Raw genomic sequence first — 12462 nt, 5'->3', positions numbered from 1 at the left:
TTGCTGTAGCATCATCCAGTATTACAGCAACATTGATGCCTGGTGGTGGGACAGCACATTCAAGATTCAAGATACCCCTCAAAGTCAATAAAGATGCCCTTTGTAACATTGATTAAAAACACCAATACTACAAATTTACTCCGAAATGCAAGGTTTATTGTCTGGGATGAGTGCCCCATGATTAGCGGGGAGAGCTTCGAAGCTGTGGACCGGACTCTTCGTGATGTGCGTGACAAGAATGAGGCCTTCGGGGGTATTTTAACCATTTGCTGTGGCGATGTCCGTCAGCTTCTAGCAGTTGTGAAACAAGGAAATGATGCTGATGTGGAGAATTCCTGCACAAAAAAACCCTACTTATGGAGGAGCTTCATTAAGTTTCAGTTGAAGAGAAACATGCGATTGAGTGAGGGAGAAGGATGATATTCTGAGTTCCTATTGGATGTTGGAGAAGACAAGATTGAGAAAAATGAAAATGATGGAATCGAATTACCTGAAGATATGATTCTGCCAGCAAAAACTATGGAAGAATGTATAGATTTCATCTAACCGACATTTGACAATCCTGCAGAACTGTTCTCAAGGAATTCTATCTTGGTTCCTCTCAATGAAATGATGCGAAGAATAAACTTCACATGCATTAGACACTTCCCTGGAATCATGAAAGAACACTGTTCCTTCAGTGCCGTAAGTGAAGGAGCTAACGCCACTCATTTTCCAAAAGAATTCCTTGATTCGGTCGAACTTTCTGGATTGCCACCACATAAACTGGAATTGAAGAGGGGATCTCCCATCATTTCAATGAGGAACTTGGATCCACCAAGGCTTTGCAATGGAATGCGAATGATGGTGGAAGAACTGCTCGACAGTCTCATCGTAGCAAAGGTAAACATTGGTGCATTCCAAAATGATATTGTCATGATCCCAAGAATTACTCTCAGTTTATCAGAAGGGGAAGATGTCCCTCTTCAGCGGAGCCAGTTCCCGATACAGTCATGCTTTGCTATGACTATAGGTAAGGCGCAAGGCCAAACCATGGAGAATGTGTTGATTTATCTGAAGAAACCGATACTCCAGCATGGTCAGATGTAAGTGACTTTAAGCCGGGAAAAAGAAATGAAAACGTTGTAGTATTCTTGAAGGGTGGCAGACCAACCAGAAATGTTGTCATCAAAAGTGTCCTTCGTTAAATGAGGAGGAGCTATATTTGTCTTGCTACGGGTCTTTCTTTTTTAATAAACTGAGTTTTTATTCTTTAATTTCCAAAGCAAAGTGATAGCAATAGCATTCCGGGAAATTTAATCTTCATTCTGGTCACATCAGACTGCACTACCTTTCTCTCAAAGGGTGCCCCAACAGGTCACCCAGTTGTACTAAAATGTAAATAAATCCTAAAGGAAATCAATACATCCATGCCTAAAAATTTCATAGAAGGATGTACATTTTGTAGTATTAATTCTTTAGCTATTAGCAATTGCTTATATAATTTATGTCTAATTTAGGTTTTTTTGTGAATGTTGTATGATGCCTCTGAAAGTAAGTTTTTCATATTGCACCTGTGCTTAGATATCTTTGTGCACGTGCCAATAAACTCAACTTCCACGTTTTGAGTCAGAAGTAATTATAATGGAAAAAAATTATAAATATTTTGTGCCTTGTTTTCATAAAGAAATATTTTAAAAACTTGCTGTCAGTAGTGGAGAACAAAGGATTTGGAGTGAATGAGGAGCTGAAGGAAATCTGTATAAGTGAAAAATGAATGTAATAGAAATTTATTGGGATTAAAATGCCAATAAATCCCCATGACCTAAAGATCTGCAACCCAAAAATTTGAAGGAGATGATGATGAAGAAAGTGGATGCACTGATTTTCTGTAAATTTTAGCAAATATAACCATACTATTTAAGAAAGAGATAGAAAGTACATGAGTGTGAGGATAATCCTGGAATCTATAGTTAATGAAGTGGTGATAGGACACATATATAAAAAAAAGAATTGGGTAGAGTGAACATAGTCTTATAAAAGGAACAACATGTTTGGCTGTTGTTAGGTTTTTTAAGATACTGACTCACAGAAAAGATACTTGATACAATTTGGTTAGATTTTCAGAAGGACTAATAAAGTGCTACACAAGGGATAATGAAGCAAAAATGGAGGACATTCTATTTGGAATACTGTATTAGCATGTATTGACATTAGTTGAAAGAATGGGAGGTCGTAACTAATAGAACCCTAAGGTTTGGTTCTGGAGTTTCAACATTTCACGATCTATATCAATGATTTGGATAAAGGAACAAATTGTTATATCCAGGTTTGCAGGTGATTTGGAACTGGGCAGGAGTATGAATTGAGGAGAGGATTCTAAAATGCTTCAGGAGCATATGTACTGGCTAAGTGGATAGGTGAGATGTAGCACATAGACTATAATATGGAAAATGTGGTTAACTAGTTTGATAGAAACCATATAGAAAACCTGATTTTTTTTTCAGTTGATGTGCATGTACACCAAACAATTGGGATGGTAAACATTATGTTGACTAATTGCAAGAGAATTTGAGTACAAAAGTAAAGACATTTATTGCAATTATGTAGAGCCTTAGTAAGATTGCACCCCGTGTATTGTTTTTAAGTCTGGTTTCTCGGGTTCATTTGATCCGTTTCTGGGATGAAAGAGGAATTGTTCCATGAGGGGAGATTGAGCAGACTGGGCTAGATTATCTGCTTAGAAGAATGAAAGGTGATCTTACTGAAACGTATGAATTCTTATGATATTTGACAGGGAAGATACAGATTTGTATAGAGTCAAGTGTCGTAATTTCAAAACAGAGGGGTTAGCCTTTTGTATCTGAGGTAAGGAAAGACTTCACTCAGAGGGTTTGAGGGTAGTGGTGCTGAGTTAAAAGATTAACCATTTTTTAATCAGATGATCGAGTAAGTATGGGGTATTGATTGGCATGCTCCTGCTTTTATTCTATGTTCTGAATGGTAGAATTTGTTGAGAAGGTATGTTCATAATTGTGCAATTTTATCTCCTTTTTTTTATCTCCTGCTAAAACCAAATATATAGAAGGCAGTGACAGTAAATATTGAGAGTTGTCTTCAGATATGGAACATTGGGCATTTTCAGTGCATAGTTTTTTGTCAATTAAATCTTGACACAAATAGTGAACATGGGACATTGGCTAGCAGTTGTAGACCATAATGATTGAAAATAAACACACACAAACATCAAGTGGTTCTTTTGAACCCATCTCATCTGAGTGATTTGGTGACTTTACACCATTTTTTTTGTAATCTCCACATAAACTGTTTCCTAAAATCCATTTATGAACACAATTTCGTGGCTCTTTTCATCATTATTCTATTTTTGTGTTAAACAGTCCAGATTATTAAACAATACTTAAACATACTTTCTTTGGATTATTTGTACAGTCTTCTGAATTTGCTCATCCAGTACTTTACCACTATATTAATGTACTCTAAAAAGTTCAGATGATATGTGGAAAATGCAACTTCTGCTCTCTTGTTATTCGTTCAAGATGACACTCTGTCATAAAATCTTACTAACCCCACCTTCAACTCACCCCACCTTCTATTTATCACATATGCACCAAGGGCATTTTACAGTGGCAAATTAAACTGGACACCTTTGGGCTGTGGAATGTTCCTGAGAACATAGGGAAATCTACATTGTTACAGGGAGAATGTGCAAACTCTACACACAGAACAGCTGAGGTCAGGATGGAACCCAGGACACTGGAATAGTGAGACAGCAGCTGTACTGAATGGGATGCTGTACTGCTTCATGGTCAGTTGCATAATTAAATTATTGTTGCCTTCAAACCATCTATAAATATAGTGTGAAACTTTTCTTTGGCTGTGAAGTGCTATAGAGCGCCTGCAATTTAAAAAAAAAATTGCTCTGTAATTGGTCTTCAAAGAGCTAATGTTTGGCGCAGACTTGGGGCTGAAATGAAGCGGCAGGGCCCGGGTCTGAGAGTAAGGAATAAGCTGACATTTGGCTGATATAAGTGCAGGGCCAGATTGAAAAAGTCAGGGTGTTGGAGCCGGTGATGAGGGACGAGACGGTGTTCAGCTTGTTGCTCCAATAGGTTTACTGAACTGAGGCTATGGTCTGGAACTAACAGACTCCTGGACCGGCTGCGGTAATGAATTGTCTTTGTGGCTGTAGACTCACTTTTGTGAACTTTAGTTCTGAGTGTTATTTGTTTACTTTTTGTTATTTCCATGATTTACACAAATTGGGTGTGTGACTGGTTATTTTTAATAGCTTCTATTGGGTTTCTTTGTTTTTGTGGTTGCCTGTAAGTACATGAATGTCAAGGTTGTATATTGTATATATACTTTGTACTTTGAGCTTGTTTGTCTTTTATAGGCGATATGTGTCACATCATGGTCAAAGCCTGGTGAGTGCTCTGCTCTTTGCAACAGGGCTGTGGCTTTCACTGATATTTGTGATGCGGCAGATCCTCAAAGCCCTTCTCTCCTATCATGGCTGGATGTTTGAAGAACATGGCAAAGTGTCCACAACAACCAAAGTCTGGTTTGTAAGTGCTGACGCCTCAAATAATCTCTCGTTAATCTGTTCCAGAAAAAACAATAGTCTCTCCCCATTTTATCCCTCAGCCCAAGTTGACAAAGGTACTCAACTTTGGGACCAATTCTGTGCTCATTTGCCACCTACAGATGTATACTAAGAAGTAGCTGATTCACAGACATCAGGACTGACTTGTCTGTTTTCTAATCAAATATGTAAATTCTGATTGAAGTACCCTTGAAGTGCATCTGTAAGTGGCTATATCAGCTGGGCTGCCATTTGAACAGGATCTTCTTGGATTGCACATCTTAATTACTCAACATTTTTATGTAGCTACATTTAGACAATAAGAGCCATTTTCTAAATATAGCAAATTCAAATGGAAGAGTCTAGTGAGAAGGGAAGGCAGATATAACTATAACTGAATTCCCTGAACTTGCTGGATTTAATTGACCTGACCTGGATGCCCATGTCACTCTTCCAGACTTTGATTTGGTGCTTTTGAATTAACCAGAGGAAATTTGGAAATTCAATTTGTGACTCCCTGTCTGGTGCCAGGAAGCTAGAATTTGGTAGTATGACAGTGACATTGGTGCCTCTGAACCGGGGGGAGGGGGAGGTGATGTCAACTTCAGAGTTGGTGCTCCCAATTACTATGTTAACATGCAAAGACAAGTAAGCTAGTTGAATACCTGGCTGTCACTATGTAGTTTATTTTGGATGTGAGAATGACCTTGCAGTTCAGTTTAATCTATTTGCCTTGGAAAGGCACCTCAAAGAGTCAGTCCTCACTCAAGTATGAGACAAAATTGACGAGCAGTTTTTAATTTGAGTTTCTTTTTCAGACCCTAGTGAAGATTTTCTCGGGTCGCAAACCAATGTTATACAGTTTCCAGACTTCTCTCCCACGTTTGCCTGTTCCAGCTGTGAAAGACACTCTGCGAAGGGTAAGGTGACTCTTAAAGGTCAAGCAAAATTTACAGCATCTTTTCAAAAGTATTCAGCCCTATTGGAAGTTTTCATGTTTTACAGTAGATTTAATTTGGCTTTTTTGACGCTGATCAACAGCAAAAACTCATGTCAAAGTGAAAACAGATCTCTACAAAGTGATCTAAATTAATTACAAATATAAAGCACAAAATAATCAATATGACCATAAGATATAGGAGCAGAAGTAGGCCATTCGGCCCATCAAGAATGCTCCCCCATTCAGTCATTGGCTGATCCAATTCTTCCAGTCATCCCCACTCCCCTGCCTTCTCTCTATACCCATTGATGCCCTGGCTAATCAAGAACCTATCTATCTCTGCCTTAAATGCACCCAATGACTTGGCCTCCACAGCCGCTCGTGGCAACAAATTCCACAGATGTACCACCCTCTGATTAAAGCAATTTCTCCACATCAATTTTCTACATGGGCGCCCTTCAATCCTGAAGTTGTGTCCTTTTGTCCTAGACTCCCCTACCATGGCAGATAACTTTGCCATATCTAATCTGTTCAGGCCTTTCAACATTCAGAATGTTTCTGTGAGATCCCCCCTTATTCTCCTGAACTGCTAATTGATTGCAAAAATATTCACCCCCTTTAATATAACACACCAATTCATTGATGCAGCCAATTGGTTTTAGAAGTCACATAATTAGTTAAATGGAGATCTATTTTTGGAGACCTGTGTGCAGTCAAGGTGTTTCAATTGATTGTAGTAAATATATACTTGTATCTGGAAGGTCCAGCTGCTGGTGAGTCAGTATCCTGGCAAACACTACACCATGAAGATAAAAGAGCAACTCCAGGCAACTCCACGAAAAGGTTATTGAAAAGCACAAGTCAGAAGATGGATACAAAAAAATGTCCAAGTCACTGAATATCCCTTGGAGTACAGATCAGTCAATCATCAAGAAATTGAAAGAATTTGGCACAGCTATAGATCTGCCTAGGACAGGCCAACCTCAAAAACTGAGTGACCGTGCAAGAAGAGGACTCATGAGGGAGGCCACCAAGAGACCTATGACAACTCTGGAGGAGTTACAAGCTTCAGTGGCTGTGATGGGAGAGACTACACATAAAACAACTGTTGCTCGATTGCTTCACCAGTCACAGATATATGAAAGAGTGGCAAAGAGAAAACCACCATTGGGGAAAAAAACTTGGCAAGAGTTTGCTAGTAGGCATATAGGAGTCTCTGAAGTCAGCTGGATGAAGGTGCTATGGTCTGATAAAACCAAAATTGAGTTTTTTGGCCGTCAGACTAAGTGCTATGTTTGTCATAAACCAAACACAACATGTCATCAAAAACGTACCATCCCTACTAAGGCTTATGAAGGTAAAGGGTAATGAATGCAGCAAAATAGAGGGAATTCTTGGAGGAAAACCTGATGCAGTCTGCAAGAGAACTGCAACTTGGGAGAAGATTTGTATTCCAGCAAGACAATGACGCCAAGCATAAAGCCACAGCTGCACAGAAATGTTTTAAAAACAACAAAGTTAATGTTGTGGAGTGGCGAAGTCAGAGTCCATACCTCAATCCAATTGAGAATTTGTGGCTGGGCTTGAAAGGGCTGTTCACTCATGATCCCCATGCAATGTGACAAAGCTTGAGCAGTTTTGTAAAGAAGAATTGCAGTGTCCTGCTGCAAAACTGATGGAGACTTATCAGTACAGACACAGAAGATGAATACTTATGCAATCAATTATTTTCTGCTTTATATTTGTAATTAATTTAGATAGGTTTGTAGAGATCTGTTTTCCCTTTGACACGTCTTTTTCTGTTGATCAGTGTTTAAGAAAAAGCCAAATTAAATCCACTGTGATTCAGTGTTCTAAAACAATGAATCATGAAATCTTCCAAGGGGGTGAATACTTTTTGTAAGTGTGGCTAGACATATGCCAATAGCTGAACACTGTGTGTGAGAGACAGGACTGAGTTGGGGAGGCATGAGTGAGTGTGATTGTGAAACCTATGGATTATGAACTTGACACCCTTTTAAAATAATTGTCCTCTGGGGAGTAAGTAGGATATTGTTTGTTTGTAGGTATTGAAAAATCACCAAGGAATTATGTAGCAAAATAGAACTGAGTCAAATGTCAGGAGCTCAGCCAAAGTAAACTATTTAAGTTTGTATCAGATGTTGGTGTCTAAAGCCTGAACTAGATGTGACCTCAGTTCCAAAATGTGACAAGGAAGTAAAGGAATGAACTGCATTGACGATCATGTTGGTTGAGGACAATAAGTGAAATTGGCAGATCATGATGGCACTCAGTGTATAATATGTTTTTGATGGTACTAATTTTTTTTTATAAATTCAATTTCTAAATAATGTCCTCTCTAAAATGTCTTAATGGGCTGAAAAGCACCTTCAGTGTCGGTGTCTCCCTTTCCCTAAAATGTGCTTTCACCAGTGTTATTTAATAAGTTTATTTAATTATTGAGCTACAGCGCAGAATAGGCCCTTCTGGCCCTTCAAGCTGCACCGCCCAGCAATCCCCTGATTTTAACCCTAGCCTAATCAATTTACAATGACCAATTAACCTACCAACCAGTATGCCGTTGGACTGTGGGAGGGAACCGGTGCACCTGGAGGAAACGTACGCAGTCACGGGGAAAATTTACAAACACCTTACAGTGGTGGGAATTCAACCCGGGTCACTGGTACGATGAAGTGTTGTGCTAACCACTACACTACCATGCTGCCCCAGTTAATCAATTATTTTTAAGTACTTGAAAGTAAGGTTACTTTTTGATTTCTGTTTATGCTTGTATGAGTGTACAAGAATTAGGAGCTTTATCTCCTGAATGCTGGAACTGACCAAGGGATCTTTACAAATCTTTTGATTCCCCTTGGGAATGCCTTATCCCTTCAGAGAAGGGGTGGAGGGTGACCTGACGCAGGAGAAAAGCATAAATGTGCCAGTAGGAGCCATGTCTGCCATGGCTGTTCAGGCTTCAGTTCTTCAACTTGAACCTTAGTGAAGGATTGGACATGAGAATTTTGCAATGCCAGTTTAATGAAGTCTGCACCCCACAATATACTTCCTCTTTAAGAGTTGCACGCTGGCATTTAATTGTGATGACTGCTATTTACTGCTATTTGCTACTTGGAGCTAACCACTGAGGCATGCAGCCACTCAACAACAGGATTAGTGTAGCTGCATTCTGTTTTGTTAATTAGCAGGTAGTTTTGGAAGCAGCATGCGTTTGTACTATGGAACACATTGATGCATTACACAACACAAATTTCGGAAGATGTGGGATCGAAATACTTGAATATAGTAGAGAGAGAATTATTTCAGTATCATTTTAAATTGGATTATTAAACTGTTTTATTACCTTCTGCTGTTGTTTCTTTTTGTTCTGCGAATGTAACTCAAATGTTCACAACAAGAAGTCTCTACCTAACATTACTTGATATGCTGAGATATGGTGACATTTCTTGTATCCCCTTTAAGTCTTTTCTCCTCTGTTTCCTCCCTGTCCCTTTCAAGTTTTTGGAGTCTGTGAGGCCACTGATGAATGAAGATGACTTTAGACGGACAAAGGCACTGGCTAAAGATTTTGAAAGGAACCTGGCTCCTCGGCTCCAGTGGTATCTCATACTCAAATCATGGTGGGCTAGTAACTATGTAAGTTGTGGTGTATCATACTTAAATAATGCCTTCTTATATAATTGCAAATGTATTTTTCTTTATCATTACCAAATAAAGATTATAACATTATAGCACTGTTCTTTGGAAATAATTGTGGGTATGGATTTGATGCAGGCGTTGATCATGTGGATAGTCAGAGGCTTTTTCCCAGAGCTGAAATGGCTAACACAAGAGGGCACTGTTTTAAATTGCTTGGAAGTAGGTACAGAGGATATGTCGGGTAAGTTTTTTTTTATGCAGAGAGTGGTGAGTATGTGGATTGGGCTGCTGGCAATGGTGGTGGAGGCAGATATGATAGGGTCTTTTAAGAGACTCCTAGATAGGTACATGGAGCTTAGAAAAATAGGGGGCTATTTTAAGTACATGTTCGGCACAGCATTGTGGGCCGAAGGGCCTGTATTGTGCTGTAGGTTTTCTATGTGTCTTTCTTGGCTGCTCATGACTAGGCTGGGAGCTCTTTCAATTGGAGTAGCGTAGAGAATTGATTCTGTATATTCAGTAGGAAAGACTAGAGAAATTTGTTACTCTCAAGAAGGTGTATCAAACAGTGGTATTCGAAATTGTGAACCTCTGCCAGTAAATGAAGAAAATTTGATAGTAAGGTTAATTAGCTGTGGTCACAGATCTAAGCCAATGAGTAAAAAAGCTATGCAACTTGAAGTCTCTGACAAATTACCACCAACATGTCACCTGTGGAACCAGAGGAGCTAACAGGCTTGACTGCTGTTATACCATTAGCATGCCAACCCATGTCCACACTTTGGCAAGTCTGATCACTTAGCTGTGCTTGTACACCTGGCAAGCAGGCAGAGGCTGAGGACTGCAGTACCAGTGGTGAAGACAGCAAAGGTATGGAGGACTGCTATCATGTTGTCATGACATCATGCCACTAAGCTCTCTCTCTTCTTCCTGTACTCTGACTTGTGTTTTGAGATGCAGCCCACTGCAATGCATCACCCACAATTCTCTGCAGTTTCTTGCAGACATGGGCAGAGGACTTGCCATGCCAATCTTTGATGCATTTGGATAGTAGACACGATGTTGAAGGAACTCAGCAGATCAGGCATTTCGGGAGGGAACAATTAATGTTTCGGGCTGAGACTCTTCATCAGGACTAGAAAAGTTGAGATAAGAACCAGACTATAAAGATAGGTAGGGGAGCACCAGCTGACAGGAAATGGATGAGCCCAGGTGAGGGGTGAAAAATAATGATGTGAGATATTAGGAGGTGATAAGTGAAGAAGGAATCTGAAAGGAGAGGACAGTAGACCATTCAACAAAGGGATGGAGGTGATGGCCAACCTATGAGTGTGGGGTGGGCTGGCTGAGATAAGAAGCAAGGAAAACAGAGTGGAGTTGGTACAGAAAATTAGAGAAATCAACATTAATGCTGTCAGGTTGGAAACTACCAAGACAAAATATGAGGTGTTGCTCCTCTAACCTGCATCTGGCTTTATCTTGGCAGAAGGGGAGGCCTTGGACAGATATGTCGGAGTGGGAATAGGAAGTAGAATTGAAGTGGGTGGTCACTGGGAGATCCTGGCTTTTGTGACGGATGGAGCGAAGATGCTCAATGAAGCGGTTCCCCAATATGCATTGATTTTGATGCGGATTCACCAGATGGCGCTCACGCTGTGAGGTCACTTCTCAGCTTCGCTCCGTTACTTTATCATTTTATATCTATGATCACCTTTATTTAATTTACTTTTAAGTTTGGATTTTGAACTTTGAAGAGATGAGTAAAGAAACAGTTTCAAGACCTAAAGTCCGAGATATTAAACCTGCGAAAGATGCCGATGGCGACGGAAAAAAGAAACCGATCCTAAACATCCTGAGATAACTTATGAATTGTTGATGAATTTGTTTCGTGAACAAGCTGATGAAATACGCTGAGGCTTTAAAGAAGAGATTACGGCAATTATGCAATCTTTTGGTGTGCTCAACCATCAAGTTCAACAGCAATAAAACACAATCACCGAACTGAAGGAGGATGCATGAAAGAAAGATGAAAAAATCGAGAGTTTGGAACGGAAAGTTTCTTGGACAGATAAACAGCTGGAGAGTCTTAAATTTAAGATTACTGATCCAGAAAACCGATCCAGAAGAAAGAACTTGTGTTTAATTGGTCTCCCCGAGGGAGTTGAGACAGGAGACCCTTCAGTATTCTTTTCTGAACTTTTAAAGACTGCGTTTAGCTCTGAATTCTCGGATGATCCTCCATTGCTCGATCGCGTGCCTTGTATTTTTCGGAATAAATCAGATTCTCAATCTAAACCAAGACCAGTAATCATTCGATTTCATTATGTTCATGTCAAAGAGCAACTCATACGAGTAGCCCGACGGCAGAGAATGATTAAATTTCAAGACCATCAAATCCGATTGTATGAGGATTTCAGCCCCAAATTAATGAGAGCGCGATTGGCTTTCAAACCTCTGATGATGGAATGTTACCAAAAAGATCCCAAACTAGCATTACTGTATCCTGCCCGTTTAAGAATCTCTCCTCCGAACAGCCAGCGACTTTTCTTCAACTCTACAAGTGCAGCTCGAAGCTTTCTGGAAGAACTTGAATCAGCCACCACGGTTTAATTAACACACGATTCTTGTGATATTGTCTTTGGCTTTTCATTTTTTCTCAAATTCTATTAATCATACGATTCATTTTTGGAGATTGACTTTTATAAGTATAAGACTTCTAGTTTTGATCGGTAGTTTTGGTATTCTTTATACTTAATTTTACCTTTGTTATCGGTTTTTTTTATTATTGTATGTGGGGGAATATCATGTTTTTTTTTCCTGTGGTATAACCATGATGGCATTTTGTCGTCTTCTTCCCATAATACCTTTTGTTTTTTTTTACCGCGCCATCTTTTTGGGTTCTTCTTCCCATAATACTTTGCTTTCCGGATACGCCTTTTGTTTCATTCACTGTTCTCCCTTACAAATATTTTATATTGAATAATATGTATTGGTCTCTCTTTTTTTCCTCTTTATTTTATTAGCATGTTAGTGATTGTAATACTAAGGTATTTTGTTTTACTATATCTGTTAAGTTTATTGTCTTTTTTGCTGTTATAGCGTTTTTTTAGGTGGTCTTTTTACCAACATATATTTGGGAGCCGCCTTCTGGAGAAATGGGAGTAGATTTAGTCTTAGCTGGCTTTCTGGCCTTTCCTGGCTTAACTTTAGGGTTTCTTGGGCGGTTGGGTGCGGGGGCTTATTCTTTTTTTCAATGGGCTAAATTTGAACTACAACAATGTCT

At 39.4% G+C, this 12462-nt stretch overlaps 1 protein-coding gene across 6 annotated transcripts in view; it reads left to right on the top strand.

The window, feature by feature from the left end:
- The window catches only part of LOC134353879 (carnitine O-palmitoyltransferase 1, liver isoform-like), a 141240-nt gene that overhangs the window by 54078 nt on the left and 74700 nt on the right, over positions 1 to 12462 (top strand). For all 6 annotated transcript variants that reach the window (XM_063062382.1, XM_063062383.1, XM_063062386.1 and 3 more), the window contains 3 exons: positions 4394 to 4565; positions 5401 to 5502; positions 9039 to 9176. In XM_063062382.1, the coding sequence (XP_062918452.1) occupies positions 4394 to 4565; positions 5401 to 5502; positions 9039 to 9176 (412 nt within the window). The remainder of the gene's footprint in view (positions 1 to 4393; positions 4566 to 5400; positions 5503 to 9038; positions 9177 to 12462) is intronic.

The sequence above is a fragment of the Mobula hypostoma genome, chromosome 11 (genome assembly GCF_963921235.1).
Source record: "Mobula hypostoma chromosome 11, sMobHyp1.1, whole genome shotgun sequence".
NCBI lineage: Eukaryota > Metazoa > Chordata > Chondrichthyes > Myliobatiformes > Myliobatidae > Mobula > Mobula hypostoma.
The sequence above is the reverse complement of the archived record's forward strand: the minus strand, read 5'-3'. Positions and strand labels throughout refer to the sequence as shown.